Below are 15,658 nucleotides of genomic sequence, written 5' to 3' on the forward strand. Positions count from 1 at the left end.
TCTCTCCCGGATGGGGGCAGCTCCTGAAGGGGGGGTTGGCCAGCTGGAGCCTGGGCTTCACACTCCGCCAGCCCGGGGAGGGGGGGCTGGGCAGCTGTGCCGCCCTCTGGTCCTGCATGACAGGCAGGTTTTAGGCTAGTCATCAGCCAGCACCCGGATCACACTGAGGAAGAAGACAGTTCCCGTTCTTGTCACCGAGGCAGGCCTGAGCCTCGTGGGACGGGGCCTTGTGTCTGCAGCGTGGGCTCGGGCAGGCCTTCCTAGACGGCCAGGTTCAAGGCTGTGTGGTTTCTTAGCTGTGCACCGTCCTAGTGACCTTGGAACACTTGTACATGGGGGAGGGCTGCTGTTATAGCCCCAAAGACCCCTCGTGTCTAAAGAGCTCACCCGGGGGTTTAACCCCAGGCCTCTGTCTCTTGCTTGCAGCTGGGGAGGGCGGCCAGAGCTCAGCCCTGAGAGCCAGTGTCGGGGGCAGGGAGCTCAGGGTGGTTCCCTGCCAGGTGCACAGCTCGGGCTGGAAGCAGAAGCTTCCGTGTGGTCTCCCCACCCCGTGAGGAGTGGGCTGTTGCCATGGAGAATGCAAGGGCTCCGCAGGGGCTGGGCCCGCTCAGCCCAGGACCCACCCCCGGTCACGCGGTGATACAGTGGTACCTTTGAGGGCCGTTCGCCCCTGCGTGCGTGGGACGCACTGTGCATCTTCCACAAGTGTCAGAGTGCTGTTGCGGCACCGCCAGGCCGTGCCCCCTGCAGGCTGGGGCGCTGGGTGACCCTGCCCGCCTGACCTCGGCTCTCCTTCTCCCTGCAGGCTCGCTAACATCGGTGTTTGTCAGGCTGCCCTGCGGTGGTGTCGGGGTAAGTATTTCTTTAATGTGTAAATAACGTCCTGTTTGTTCTCAGGGTCCTGGTGGTCACAGAAATCGCGGCCTTGCTCTCCGCAGAGCAGGTAATTGTTGCCAGGTGTTTTCCATAAACAGGGCCTGCTGGGCGGGGCTGCCCCACCGCTCACACGTGTGGCTTCAAAGGCCCTGTGAGCCTGTGAGCGTTTTGATGGCGGGTCTGGGGCACCGTTCTCCGGGGAAGGTCGTCTGGCACCACGGCTGGCTTTAGGAAACGGGATCTGGTGTGTGGGTCTGTCTCGTCTGACCCACCGAGCAACAGTCCACTCGTCCCGGCTCAGGTCGTGAATCCATCCCCTCACGGGGTGTGTGTTGATCCCGTATCCGAGCTCCAACCCGAAGCCCCCAGTGCGGCTCTGACCGTGGGCGTGAGGTTTCTGGGCCACGTCAGGGGGGTAGAGCTGCTTCTCCGGGAGATGGAGCTCTTGAGCAGACCTGGGCAGGTAGACACGCAGGAGAACCAGCATCTTGATTTAACTTGGGCTTTCCCTGCCCGGGATGGGGGCGCAGGACCCCTCTGGGCACCCACCCCTACCTCAGCACAGCGGAGGCCAGGTCTCCGCAGCCAGAGCTGCTCCTTCCATCAGGAGGGGCTGTTCCCCCCGCCCCCCGCTGCCCTCTGGATGAGGGAGGGTGAGGGCAAGGACCAGCCCCCTCCTGGCCAGTCTGCTAGCCGTGGAGCTCCCCAGCCCGGGAAGCGCTGCAGCCGGTCTCAGTCACAGAGAGGCCGGAGGACCTAGTGGACGACAAAGGCATCTCGGCTGGAAGCGCGCTTCAGCCGAACGTGAGCGTAACGACAGAGCGCGGGGTGAAGCTCGGGGTCTGGATTCCGTTATGGAAATGAAACAAAATTGTTTTCTTCCTGAGTCTTTACAAAAATCGCTGCTTTGAAAATTACCCCGTCAGAACGAGCATAAACGGCGTTTGTTCATACCACCACCAGGGCCTCCTAGAGTTATTGCATTTTGTACCGTAAAGAGGCTGCAATCTCTTAATGCGGGCGAATTTTTGGCCAGACTTGAAAAGGCTGGCTTTGCACTGCCCTGCAGCAGCACGCTCTGCGAGGCAGGATTTATAATCGGCAAATGAAAGCGCAATGGGGACTGGGCCTGGGGCCTTGAGCCAGGTGGCCCCTCCCCGGTGTGAAGTCCAGATCCAGCCCCCAGCAGGCTACCAGCGCCCACCTCCACATCCAGACACAAAAATGCTCTGGAACACAGAGACGTGGAAAATCTCGCCAAGTCGAACCCGGTCGAGAGAGGAGTCCATCAGAATAATTAGTGGGAAGTGTGAACCATAGGGCACCTCAAGGGATCGTTCCCTTTCAGTTGTTTTCTATAACTGCCCCAATAGGAGGGCAGAGAATCGCAGTGCCCGCCCTCCCGCCTGGCTCAGCGTGGACTCGCCATGTCGCTGGTGCAGCTGCAGCCCTCTTGGGCCTCTGGATCTCCTTCCAGAGCTGGGGGCCAGCCCCCCGGGGTGTTGTCAGGGAAGCAGAGGAGACCCCAGGGGCCCAGGTGTGGCTGGGAGGGTGCAGGTCGGCTGGTGAAGCAGGGAAGGAGAGGGTGCGTTGCTTCCCCCGAAGCTGCTTGAATTTACATCTAGGTTCTGTAATGGAGCTTTTAAATGGTTTTACCTTTTTTTCCCAAGCCAAATAAGAGAAACTTCTGTTTTGCTCACCTCCTGATTATTGCATTTCCCTCCCAGCCCTGCCCTGGTAGGCCCTGGGGACCCCAAGTGCCATGGCTTCTAAGGTCCACGGCCCACTCAGAGTGGCCACCCCGAGTGTCCACTTGAAATCTCTGTAAGGGGTCTCCCCACCCCCGTCTTCACCTTGTCTCCGTCTTTGCTGGAGGGATTGTGGAGTATAGCCCGTGGCTCTTTCCCTTGTTTCCTGCTTCTGTATTTGTGGGTGCCCCAAGCAGGGCCGCCTCGTACTTCTGGAACTCGGGGCTCCAGTCCGACCATCCCACGTTGGTCCCTGGGGAGCTGGTGGCCAGAAGCTGGGGGGCTGAGACCCCGAAGCAGTGGAAAGTGCTGTCAGGTTCTCTGGAGACACTGCAGTGGGGCTGGGGGTCTGTCCCTCACCCTGGACACGATGTTCCAGGACCTTGTGGACCCTGGGGTCATGCGGGAGGAGAACAGAGCACAGAGATCCTTCAGGGCACACGGGGGGGTCAGTCCCTTTCCCCACCTGGCTCCGGTTATTAGCCTGAAACCCAAATCATTGCATTTGGAGGAGAAGTAATCTGCGTAGTTTTGCCCAAACCCGCTTTGGTGCTCAGGGGTGCGGCCTCTCGCGAGGCCCAGGCGACCGGTCGGACCCTCCTGCCAGCTCTTGCTTTGGTTTTATTGAATTGGTTCTTCGGCTGAAGCAACTGGTCCAGAATCTTCTAGTTGAGTGGCTACTTCAATGAATAACAGCACAGTATTATTTAGAACAGAAGCCGGTCTTTGAACGTTGAATATTAATGCTGCGGAGAGTGCGCTAAGTGCAGAGCGTTCTGCTGACATTTGGAAGCTATTTAAAGAACATAGAGGTTTGGTCATTGAAGAGAAGAGCCCGCACGGAATAACACTCCTCAGGAAATAGCTCGAGCTGCTCGTAAATGTATTTTAAATCATCTCGCTTTGAAGATGAAGCCCCAAGACTTCATTGAAAGAAATCCATCCGCACCACGTAATGATCAGGGCCTTTGTCAGGTGGACAGGGGCCTGGGCGCTGACCCTGGCTGGGCCGGAGAGGGGGTGCCGGGCCCTCACCTGCGGCTCAGCCTCTGTGTCCGGGGCCCCAAGCGTTCAGCGCTTGGAAGAGGTTGCCGTGGGAAGGAGTGTCTCACCCAGGCCCGGCCGACTCTGCTGCAGGTGGAAGGGCTTATTCCTCACAGTTTCCCAGACCCTCTCTAGGCTCGGGCACCCACAGGAAGGGCACGCGAGTCCCAGGTGTGTGTGGCCGAGGCACCAGCTGCCCTGCCCTGGGGATGGCAGCGCCCTTGACCTGGAGCCAGGGGCCCCTGCTCCCTGCCCCCCAGTCTCCCGCAGGAGACTCAGCCTCCGCAGAACCGACTCGTCAAGTCTGTGTCTTCCTTCCTGCCCACGTTAGCTAGAGTTTAAAAAACATATCTAATGTGTAAGTAAATAAACCAACACACAAACACGTTACCTGACAGGTTTGTGCCCCACACGGGTTTTTCTCTTTGAAGGGGAACAGCTACCTGGGCAGGTGTGCTATCCCCTGGGCTGAGCCCCTGGCGTGTGTCCAAGAGCCTGGATTCTCCTCCCCTCACCCTTCCACGTGCCGTCCCTGTTAACGACTCCTGTCAAACACGCAGGGCTTCTCCTTCAGTTCAGCAAGAAATAAAGTCATAATTTGGAGGGACCTCTAATTCTAACACTTGCCACATTTGCTTTTGCTAACTGTTAGTGTAACTCAGCTGCAGTTGCAGTTAAAAAAAGAAGGGAACTAGGTAACCTTGACATCGTGACTCCTAGCATGGAGTATTTTGGAGCAATTGAGAAAAGAAATGACACCTCAGAAAGGGGTAAAAACGCAGGCGTGCTATTTTCGGTGCACGCACTGTTCTTTCTCTGTTTAGTATTTTTTGGCATGTCTTCAAAAAAAAAGCCCGAATGTGAGCTGGGTACGTTCTGTAATTAGTCAAGGAGAGATGGCAGGCTCTGGTTTTAGAGGCAAAGCACAGGGGCCCCCGGCTGCACGGCCACCTGGCCGCGATGGGGGGGTGACTGACCAAGGACGCCGGCCTTATTGCGGGCCTGATGTCTTCACAGGTAGACAGTGACACCATATGGAACGAGGTCCACTCGTCAGGGGCAGCCCGCCTGGCCGTGGGCTGCGTGGTGGAGCTGGTCTTCAAGGTGGCCACAGGGGAACTGAAGGTCAGTGCGGACCAGCGGGAGGGGTCCTGGGAGGACACAGCCCGGGGGTGGGGGGGTAGGAGGAGGTGGGGAGGGACAGCCCGCCCGCTTCGCTCCCCCTCTGGACAGGCACCTGGTGGCTGTGATGGGGAGTATGGGCGGACCCAGCTCTGTCATCACTGTTGAACCCAAGGGGACTTTTCCCACGCTTGTGAAAACACGTGTAATGATACAGCATTTCTCAAAGAATTCGATCTCGGGAACATGCTACGTTCTTACAGTGGCTGAAAAATCCCGAAGAGCTTTTGTCTTTATGAGTTGTGTCATCAGCCTTGACCACTCACTAGAGTTTAAAACGGAGGCTTTTAAAATATTTATTAATTTAAATATAATGATAAGAGCTTAGTCGCTCAGCGGGACTCTCACACCTGCTTCTGCTTCCGTGTCTGGTGACGTGTTGTTTTAGTTGAAGCACACGAAGAAAATCTGGCCTCGCGCAGGTGCAGAACTGGGGAATGGGGAGTATTTTAAGAGCTTTTCCAGATAATTGTGGGCATTCTTCTTTGACGCTTTGCCAAAATTCAACAAGTGGCAGCTTCTTGAAGATGAGCTACAGTGTGGCCCCCAGAACAGCGTCAGCGAGCTTGTCCTCCTGTGCGAGAAATGCCGTCGGCCTCGCACGTGGAGCCGCTCATTTATCCTGACGTTTGCACAGTGCGTGGTTGTTTGGAAATAGGGACTCACTGGATCACGTAGGTCTTCCAAATCTGGACACATTTTATTATACGGCGTCCAAAGCATCACCAATCTTTGAAACCATGAATGTCACCGCCCATCTCATCAGGAAGGTCTTCTCAGTGCTGGGAAGAGCTGGGCCGAATACAAGTTGTCCAGAGTTCTCGGTTTCACGGGAAAGCTCAAATCCCACCCCTGACACAGCCACTGTCTGTCGTTTTCGTTGAGGTGACAGCCCCGCGGGTTATTTGCACGCCTCCCCACCTCTTTGCACGGGTGTTAGAAAGACGTCGAGGTTTAATGAAATTGATAAGTTTTACTGCTTCTTCGGGGCACTGACACGGAGCTTCCTTTTCCCTGCAAACGTGTGTGCCCGGGCCTCCTCCTGCTACCGTACCCGAAGGCCACCCGCCATCGCTGCCCGCCGCCGGTCAGCTCTCAGCTCCGCGGGAAGGGCACAGAGCCTTGGGGTTGCTATGCAAAGGCCCCCGGGGCACGGGACCCCTGGGGCCCACGTCCCCATGCAGAACCGCAGCGCTGGGTCCTGTGCAGGAGAGGGGAGATAGTTGGCAGCGCCAAGCGTGCCGAGGCGGGGCTCCCACTAAGTGTGCCCCCCCGTCCCCCCCTGAGCTGGTCTCTGCAGCCGGCTGGGTACACTTCCCACACCCGGTCAGCATGGTCCGCGACCCATGGGTCTCTGTTACAGACCTCGATCGCACGGCTTCCTGCGCTTGTGAGACCCGGGGTGCCGGTCTAAACCATTTTTATTATGGTGGCTGCAGGATGGTTTGCAGATGGTTCTTTTAAAGCATAAGTGACTCAGGGGTCCTAAGCAGGGGTGGGGACTGAAGCTCCTCTCCAGCTTCTGAGATTTTCTTTCTAAGCGTTAGTGATTGTTTTCTGCCTCGCTCAGTCCCCTGGGAACTGAGCTGCACTGACAGCAGAGAGATTCACGTTAAGGCCAAACTAGGGCACAGCATCTGTGCAGCGGCCGAGCCTTCTCCGTTTCATCTGCGTCCAGGGCTCCCGTCAAGCTGCTTCCTGGGGAGGCTGGTTACGATCAGAGGGGGGCCGCGGTGCCCCTTCCACTCCTACCCTGCTTCCCCAGCTGAGCAGCTCCCAGCCTTGCCAGCAGGCTGTCAAAGATAGAAAATCGGGGACAGACTCACCTTTTATCTTAGTAATTTGTGATAACCAGCAGGGCTCGTTCAGAGAAGGGACCTAGATGTCTTTGAAGTGCTCACAGCCAGCCCTGTATCCTGCCCTACGTCTGTGCGCCCGGAAGGCAGCTGGAAACCGTGTCCTCACGCACACTCTGCCTTTTCTCACTGACCTGAAACCAATCTTTTGTCCCCATGTCTCCTTTTTGGTGTCGCGCGTAGAATGGCTTTGCCGTGGTCCGCCCCCCAGGACACCACGCGGAGGAGAGCACGCCCATGTAAGTACACACACGGTCACTCTCAGGCAGGGGACTTGCGGCATTCTCGAGCCTGCCCGTGCACGGTCCCCGAGAGGCCGGTCCAGCAGGGCGTAACCGTACGTGCAGCTCGAGTTGGTTAGGGTTGGTCCCGGTGAAGAGATGCGGGGGCGGCGCGTGGAGGTGTGCAGAATGGGAGGCCGTGTGTGCAGAAGCGAGTCCAGAGGAGTCGTCTCGTCTGGCCTGGGAGAGGGAACTTCAGCTGCCCCGGAAGGAGTTCTCTGGTGCTTCCTCGTTCTAGAGCTTTACCAGTCAGGCCTCAGGTCTGCTCGCGGGTGGCCTTCCAGCTGACCTGCTCACGGCTTGGCACCGCGAGGCAGAAGTCCCAAGGTCATGACCACAGGGGGCAGCTCTCTGGCCTGTGTTTCGGGTTGTAGACACCCCTGACCGTGCACATGAGAAGCTGGCCGAGGTGGCGGGGTTGACGTGCAGATTCAGGGTCCGTCCTGGTCGAGGAGAAGCCGCCCGGGGGCAGCCACAGGACTTGACCCGGGCAGTTGTGCATGGAGTGGACGCAGAAAACCCTCAGTGAGCATGATGTCTGGGGCTCGCCCTCGGGCCCCGCTGCAGCAGACACCGTGTTGTAGGTCGTCAGGACGAGGGGACGGGCGGTGGCTGGGGGAATGAGCGCTGGTTTGTCGGCTGGTGAAGCACGGATGGTGCAGACAGAGCTGTGGGCAGAAGCAGGAAGCGCGGGGGCGGTGCTGGACCGGGAGCCTGGCTTTCAGCCAATTGACGGCGGAGCCCTCGGCCGCCTCGAATCCCCAGTGAGGACATCGGGGCCGGGCTTCAGGAAGGGACCCTTCACCGTAAAGGGAGCTGTCGTCACCACCGTGCGGTCACTCCCTGGCCCGGAACAGTCCACGTGACCGAGGGGCAGGCGCTGATTGTAGCATTTCGCTGAGGTCACCTTTCTAATTCGACTCTGAGCTGTCAGATATTCTGAAGGGTGGGCGCAGATGGACCGAGATGGAATATGGAGGGACACGTCCGTGGAGGCTCTTAGAGACTGCATAGTTCAGTCCTGGGGCCAGCGCGGCCAGAGAGGCGGTGGCTGCTGGGACGCGAGGCTTCCCGCCGGGCAGCCTACAGCCCGAAAACAGACCCACCCGGGCTTCTCATTTTCTTTGGTGATTCAGGCAAAGGGAAATTCAGGTTTAGGAGATTTTCGTTTTCACTTGACTCACTTTCTCAGCTCGTTTTTCCCGTTCTCTCAGAGACCCTCTAGAATCACTGTTATCCACCTTAGACTGTGGAAAGACGCGCAGTGAGAAAGTCAAATGAGTAACTTCCGTGTCTGTGGGCCTCGGTGCCTCTGACAGGTCGGTCAGTGCGTGTTCTGGGAGACGTCCTGGGGCATAAAGTGAGAGGGACTCTCTCACCCTGGGAGCGCTGGCGGCCTGCACGCAGGGACCGTGTGTGTGTGTCAGTGATCAGCATCAGTTAACGTTTCCAAACCGCCGCCTTAGACCCTCGTGGGATTCTAGAATGTTCTATCGCACGTTGAATAAAAACTAATCAGAGCCCGGAATTTGTCTCTATTTCTCCTGATTCTCACCTGCCAGGGGGTTCTGCTACTTCAATTCCGTGGCTGTCGCAGCCAAGCTTCTCCAGCAGAGGTTGAGTGTGACCAAGACCCTCGTGGTGGACTGGGTGAGTGGCCCGTCCTTGTCTCCCCCGCAGACAGTGGGAGGCGGAGGTGAGCTTTTCCATCTCCACTGGCCATGGGATTTGGGGGCCTTACCTTTCTGGAAACTACCTCAAAGATGCAGAAAGGAAAAGCCCAAACCTGTTAGGAGTCTGTTTGACAGCTTCAGCCAGCCGATCCTGCCAATAACCCAATCCTGCCAATAACCCGGCTCCTGAAGGGTCTAGAAATAGGCCTGTGGTCGAGGGCAGCAGCCGAAGGGCAATCCTTGCAAAACCTCGCTGGGAGGCGGGAGTGCGGGAAGGGGTGGAGCCTGGGCCTCGACAGGGATCAAGGGTGTGGCCCGCCCTCCCCGAGCCAACGCGGCAGCTTTGCATCACTGTCACTCCCGGCGTAAAGGCCCTCCCTGCTTCTGCAGAGGGGAGCCAATTGACACTGGTTTAACCTCCTTCCCATTTTCCCTTGGGAGGGGCCACATCTGACAATCGCACTGCCTCAAAGGTAAACTCTATGAAAAACGCTATAGAATAACTGAACTCCAAAAATAGGTATACGGAGTCCTATGCTGGACATGGGGATTCTAGGTGTTCACTTTTTTCTTCTTTTTTAAGCCATATATGAAGGGGGCAGGGGGAACATTCTCTTTGGTATTTAAGATTTATTTCATCATTTTTTCTAGTTAAAAAGATCAGATACATTGGGTGGGATTATCTTTTATGCTGCGAAGTCCTTCTCCTTTGGGAAGAGAAACACCAAAACACAGCCCAGGACACCCCCAAGCTCCGGGCGGCGGGCACTGGTCAAGGGGCCCTTGGGTGCCACGGCCGCACAGCGTGGACTGCGGAGCCCGGTGTTCACACAGCCGGTGCCTTGGCCCCAGGGGGCCCTTCCTTTAGCGCCCCTTGTGGAGCAGTCAGAGATGCTGGGCACGTATAACAGCTGAGTGCTGGAGAAGGTGGGCGTGCCGGAAGCACTGCGGAAAGTGGGTGATCCGTCTGGTGCTGTCGCAGAACCGCGTGTAAGGGCTCCGCTGTCACGTGGAACAGCGCACAAGTGGTGCGTGAGTGCCAAGGCCCTGGTGTGCGCCCCTCGGCGGCGGTGGGCCTCAGTGGGACCCAGCTGGTTCCTCACTTGCAGCTGTCCCTCCACTTTTCTATGATGAGCACAGGTAGCTCTCATAAGTAGGGTAAGGATTCTAAGCAGTTCCCCGGGGTTTAAAATCACAGACTCGTGTGCGGCCCTCAAGCGTGCACGCTCTATGCAGCGGGCCACCCCGTTTCAACACGTGGTCACTGTGATTTGGAGAAGCGGCTTGTCGTTCCTGTTTGGGCCCTGGCACCCCCATCGCTCCACCCCGGGGACGGCCTCCCGTGTACCCCAGGGTCCGGTGCGGAGCAGGTGAACGGCCGTGGTCAGCGACCTCCCCGGCCCTCACCCGCCAGGCTGTGACAAGAAATTAATCAAATGACTTTGCCTGGAAAATCGCGGCCTCCGGGGAAGCTGAGACACCCGCCGAACCTGCCCCATGGGGTGCCGCGCGGGCGAGGAGGATGCCACCTGGGGCCTCTTCCTTCTCTTCCCAGGGCCCCAAGGGCCCCGAGCTACAGGGCTCATCAGCCAGGGCCTGAGGGCACCTGCGCTGAGTCAGCCCCCACCCCTGACCACCCCCCCGCCCTTCCAGGACGTGCACCATGGGAACGGGACCCAGCAGGCCTTCTACAGTGACCCCAGCGTGCTGTACATCTCGCTGCACCGCTACGACGACGGGAACTTCTTCCCGGGCAGCGGGGCACCTGACGAGGTGAGCGGGGCTCCATCCCGTGCTGGGCCTTGGAGGGGGCGTGAGAACAGGTGTGGCCACACCTGCAATGCAGAGCAAGGGCTCTCAGCGGCGATGGGGGGCAGCCGTCAGCCTCGATTCCATCACGTGTGCCCACGTGGGCTTTATCTTGTTCCAAGTAAAGATGGAAAACAGGAGAGGATTCTGGTTCTAATCCAAACAGACTGCAGGATTTATGAACGGGTGAGAGTGGGGTGCCCTTGTCCTGCAGGAGGCGCTGCTGTGTGCAGTCACAGCGCACCTCCAAGCCACGCCTTTCGTCCTGTCCCTCGGGCGGGGGCCGTCCTCTCGCCTGTCCAGTGCCACACAGTGGACCCCGGAGTGTCAGGATCCTGTGGGACACCCCGATGCCCCAGCAGAGCCCCACACTCTGAACAAAGAGGCCCCGACAGTGGGGAATCCCACCCAAGGAAAAAGGATCGTCTGCCTCTGGGTCTCCTTCTGGGAAGGAAGTTGGGAAGGACAGCCTTGCTCGCAGGGCCCTGTGGGCGCACATTGCTGGCCCCTCCCCTGGGCAGGGCAGCCCCACACGCTGCACCCGTGGAGGGGGACGGGGGCCCTGCCTCTGAAAATGCTCCATCGTAGAAGGCCGTGTGTCGGGGCCTTGGGGACCCGGGCGGGCTAGGGGCGCACCGGCAGGGCCGCCGGGGTCATGGTCTGTGACGCTCATCTCTCTCCCCCATGCAGGTGGGCACGGGGCCCGGCGTGGGCTTCAACGTCAACATGGCTTTCACCGGCGGCCTTGACCCCCCCATGGGAGACGCAGAGTACTTGGCGGCCTTCAGGTAAGAGTCCCGGCTTCCTGCCCCATGGGGCATTTGGGGAACAATCGGGAATTCCCCGACGGTGGCTCCAGCTCTTGCGGGGTTTACTGTTTTCCTTTGACCTTCATCTTCCTTCGTGAGCAAGCCCCCACCCGCCCCCCGCCCCCCGCCTGACACAGTCCCCGGGCAGGGCCCTCAGTGCCGTGAGCATGCGCCTGCAGGGACCAACCTTTCTGTCTCTGTGTTTTGGAGGAACGGGCTCTGGGGCTTCTCCCAGTTTGCTCTTTAAGCCAAAGGTGGCATCTTCAAGTCTGTCTTCTCACCTTCTGTCTGCAGTGTTCCTGTCTTGTGCATTAAATGAAAAACAGGAATCTGTCTCGCGTCTTAACAGTAAGAAAGTGATGGAGACCGAGGCAAGGTGTCAGAAAGTGTTAGGTTAATGAAAAGCGGGTGCTCGAATCTGAATGGGCTCATAATCTCCTAATTTTTCTTCCACAAAACCTTTTGTGAGATAATGGGAAACAGAAATAAATATCCCTCCTTTATCGACATAAAAATCGAGAGACGACTCCCCATTCATCCCAGTTCCTTCACGTTATGCGGGGCCGGTAGACTCCGGCTGCAGGGTGATGTTGTAAAACACAGTGTTTGCCTTTGTCATCAAATGGTGATTTCTGCTTTGATCTGGGCCGGATTGAAGGGATTCCTGTGGCCAGAAGTGGGTGCTCAGAGCATAGGTTTCCTTCTCCTGCTGGAGGAGGAGCAAGTGGCCTGTGGGTCAGCACCTGCCCAAGTGCGGGTCCCAGGGCCCCTCGGGAGGAGGGGAGCTCTGTTTGGTGGTGAAGCCGACAGACCTTCAGTCTTTGTTAAAAGCACCGTGTCTGCACCGGGCGTTGGAATCCCATGAAGCTTCCAGAGGACTTTTCTCCCTTTTCTCTTTGACTACGTGCTCTTCCTTTCCTGCATGCAGGCGTGTGTGGTGTGTGTATGTGTGATGCCCACGCCTCTGTGTGGACACGTGTGCGCCTGTGTTGTGTGTGTGTGTCTGTGGGTGCGTGTGCACGTGTGCGTGTAAGCACAAGTGTGTCGTGTCTGGCGGGTGAGATTCCAGCAGAGGACACACCCGTAAAAGTTTGGCCGAGGACCCTGCCTCGTGCTGGGGCACGGGGGGCAGCAGAGGTCATGGGTCACGTGACCCCTCGCAGCGTCTGCTTCCCTCATCTGGAAACTGGGTCCTGGTCCCCGGCCTCCGGGTGGGTGTCCGGGTCTGGTGAGGCAAAGGCCTGGCCCCAAGGGTGGCTCGGCCGACATGAGGCCTCTTCCCCAACCGCTTAGTTCATAGAAATAACGGCTCGACGATGAAACTGGTCTGTGCAAATGGGAGTCCATCACCTCCGTAGAAGGCCTGCCCCGGTCATCGCCTGGACCACTTTTTCCTCTGATCTCAGTGGTTTAATTTTGTTGTTTGTTCTTCCTCTTGATCAGACGTAATGTAATGTTGACATTTGCCCTCCCTTATTTAGGGGAGAAGGACTCCCCCAAACGGATACCACATCTGAAAGCTGCTCATGTACATAGTTAAGTATCAGCTTTAGGAAATCTGAACCCACCATCACTGGCCGGGGTTGTCCCTGCCTGTCCTGAGATGCCCTCCGACCACCAGCACGTTGTCACCTCCCCCAGGAGAACCGGCCCTCTTAGGGGGCTTCCTTAGAGGTAAAGGGTCTGGACTCCGTGTAAGAGGCATAGATAGAGCCCGAGTGAACTCTGGGGCCTCGGGGGACCCAGTGTCGCTGAATTCTGGTGAAGGCAGAGAAGGAGGGGCTTTCTTTAAACTGTGGATTAAAGCGATAAAAACGGTGGTTCTGTCTTCCTTCAGGCCAGGTTCCGACTGGATCGGCTCCCAGGGCCTGTCTCAGTGTGCCCTGGGCACTCTGATCGGGGTGGAAAGGCCCGCACCCGGCCCAGCGGGCAGGCGAGGCGGGTCCTGGAGGTCCCCCCACCCCGCCACCCCGCCAGCTTTGAGATGGACCTTTCACTCTGAGTCTCTGTTGACATTCCGTTTTAGTCTTCTGCCAGGCATGTACACGATGACGCCCTATCGAATGAACTTTGTAAAGCTCAGATAGCCTCTTTGAAAAGGAAGATTGTTTCAGGATTTTTTTTTTATTGATTTTAATGTAAAGTAGCACTTTGAAGTTTACGATTTATGGTTCCCTGGGCATCGATCGGATGGGGGAAGGAGGGTCAGGATCCGTTTTCCCTCCTTCTGCCCCGCTCCCCGGGGGCCCCAGGCCATGCGTGCCTTCATGCTTTCGAGGCAGCACCTTGTGCTCAGACCCACGCCTGCCTCGTTGCATTTCAGGAGATCAAGCCCGAGATGAAGAAGAGATAAGAAAATTGCCCCTAATGAAATCCAGAGGCAGCCGCACTTTCTCCTGGGCTTGGAGACTTGTAGGAGAAAAGGGAACCTTAATTCAAACCAGCCAGGCCAGCGGCTTTGAAGTTTGCTGAGCAGGGCTGAGGCCTCCGGGCCAGGAGATAATGATGCACTTTTCTTAACCCCTCACTTACCTGCCGCCCGGCAGTGCAGAGATGGAGCTGGGATTGTTCGTGCTCTTAGGTCGTAGTTTGGGTTTAAATGCGATATCATAAAGGTTATCAGAGATGGCGGTGAAGCTGGATATTCGAGAGTGGAAGCTTTAATCTCTTAGTGAGTGCGAGTTGCCTTTAAACTGAGCAGCTGGGCAGGTTCATTTCACTTACCCTGACCTTTCCAGCCTGGCACGAAGGTCGAGGCTCTTTTGTTTCTTGCGTAAGGTGTGTTTTGGGTTTTTTAACAGGTTTTTTCTGTTGTGCTAAAATATATATAAAACATACTGTTTGAACCACGTGCGAGCGTACAGTTTGGTGGCGCTGGCTGCATTCACGATGGCGCATCTGTTCCAGAAATGTTGTGCCCCGAGGGCCCAGCGCTTGCTGCTGTGAAGATATTGACTTGAAAACTGCTAGAGGCGATTCTATATCTCTTTAAGGGCATCCACGTCTTTTCCTATGTAGAGAGTTTGTCTGAGGACATTCTGCAGTGATTTTAGAAGCAAAAAAATATTAGCTAAAAACTCAGAGTTTTGCAATCCTGTGTTCAGCAAGCCGTCACTGTACTTGCATAAAAGGGGGCACACACGGTACCGTCCTCGTGGGTGGCAGGGCCCCGAGCAGGTGAGGCGAGCATGTGATGATGGAGGGGGACTCACACCTGCCCGCAGGTGAGGGAGCTTCCCAGCCAGGCCCCGGAGGAAGAGCCGGCATGGGGTGTCGGGGAGGGTGACGTGCCCGCAGGAGCAGGCCTGACGGTGGAACCCGCCTGTCTGACCCCGACGGTTCTGGAGCCTTCGAGGGCCTGGCCAGCACGGTCACCAGCAGTCTCGCAGCAGCTCGGTGACAGGCTCGGTCCTGGGAGTCGGGGGACCACGCTGGGTTGCCTAGGCAAGCCCAGGAAGGTTGAGGGCACCTGGCCGGGACGGGGAGTAGGGCGGGGGGTCCAGCAAGGTCTCAGGGCACTGGCGTGGGAGGAGGGTGGGCACGCCAGGAGGAGCGGGCTCCAGGTGGGGCTCGGGACCCTCAGCCTTAGCAGATTTTCACGCAGAAAGCCGGAACGTGTTCCCAGTGTGGCAGCTGGGCGACCACTGGCACCCCAGGAAGGACAGCCTTGGGGGGGGATGGGGCGGGGACAGAATGTGCTGGGTGCGGGAGCGAAAGTGTTGTGGGGAGAAGAGACAGCGAAGACTGCGGTTCCGAGCACCTGGTTGGGGAACAGGAGCTGGGGGTGCAGGCGGGCAGGTGAGCATCCCCGTGGGGCGGCGGGAGAGGTCCGGGAGGTGCCTGGTGGGCCGCCCCCCGTCGAGGTCCCGCCTGGCCCTGCAGAGACCCCGCTCCTCAGGCTGGGTGGGTCACAGGCCCCTCGGCAGGCTCACCGCCTCTGGCATTCGTTCCCGGGGCACGCAAAGGGAAGGGGTGCCGAGTGCTGGGGGACTAAGGGAGCAGTGGGGGGGGCTGCGTGCTCTGAGAGCCTCCGTGCCACCTGTGTGAAGGCCCGAGGATGGTGCCTGGCGGTGGTGGGAGGCTGGGCGGGCACGGGGCCTCCTGGGGGGTGACGGGAGGGACCTGGAGTGCAGGGGCGGGTGGGGGCAAGGGTACGTTAGGGTCTGGAGTAGGCATGCACCGACCCCCCCTTCCAGGAGGCTGCAGGGGCAGGGGGAGGAGCGTCCCCACCTCAGCAGGTGGAGGCGGGGCGAGCCAAGTGCGAGGAGACCCGCGGCCTGTGGGGCAGCAGCTCCGGAGTGGGAGGGGGGCCGCGGGCAAGGGCGGCCGGGCCTAGAGGGGCAGGAGCGGGACGGCGTCCACTGTGGACGGGTTTCAGCC

At 58.3% G+C, this 15,658-nt stretch overlaps 1 protein-coding gene across 3 annotated transcripts in view; it reads left to right on the forward strand.

Moving 5' to 3' along the window:
* The window catches only part of HDAC4 (histone deacetylase 4), a 241,325-nt gene that overhangs the window by 204,678 nt on the left and 20,989 nt on the right, over nt 1–15,658 (forward strand). For all 3 annotated transcript variants that reach the window (XM_082658828.1, XM_082658829.1, XM_082658830.1), the window contains 6 exons: nt 806–852; nt 4,686–4,793; nt 6,890–6,945; nt 8,550–8,637; nt 10,314–10,433; nt 11,160–11,257. In XM_082658828.1, the coding sequence (XP_082514954.1) occupies nt 806–852; nt 4,686–4,793; nt 6,890–6,945; nt 8,550–8,637; nt 10,314–10,433; nt 11,160–11,257 (517 nt within the window). The remainder of the gene's footprint in view (nt 1–805; nt 853–4,685; nt 4,794–6,889; nt 6,946–8,549; nt 8,638–10,313; nt 10,434–11,159; nt 11,258–15,658) is intronic.

Source organism: Grampus griseus (genome assembly GCF_964374135.1).
Source record: "Grampus griseus genome assembly, chromosome: 7".
NCBI classification, from domain to species: domain Eukaryota; kingdom Metazoa; phylum Chordata; class Mammalia; order Artiodactyla; family Delphinidae; genus Grampus; species Grampus griseus.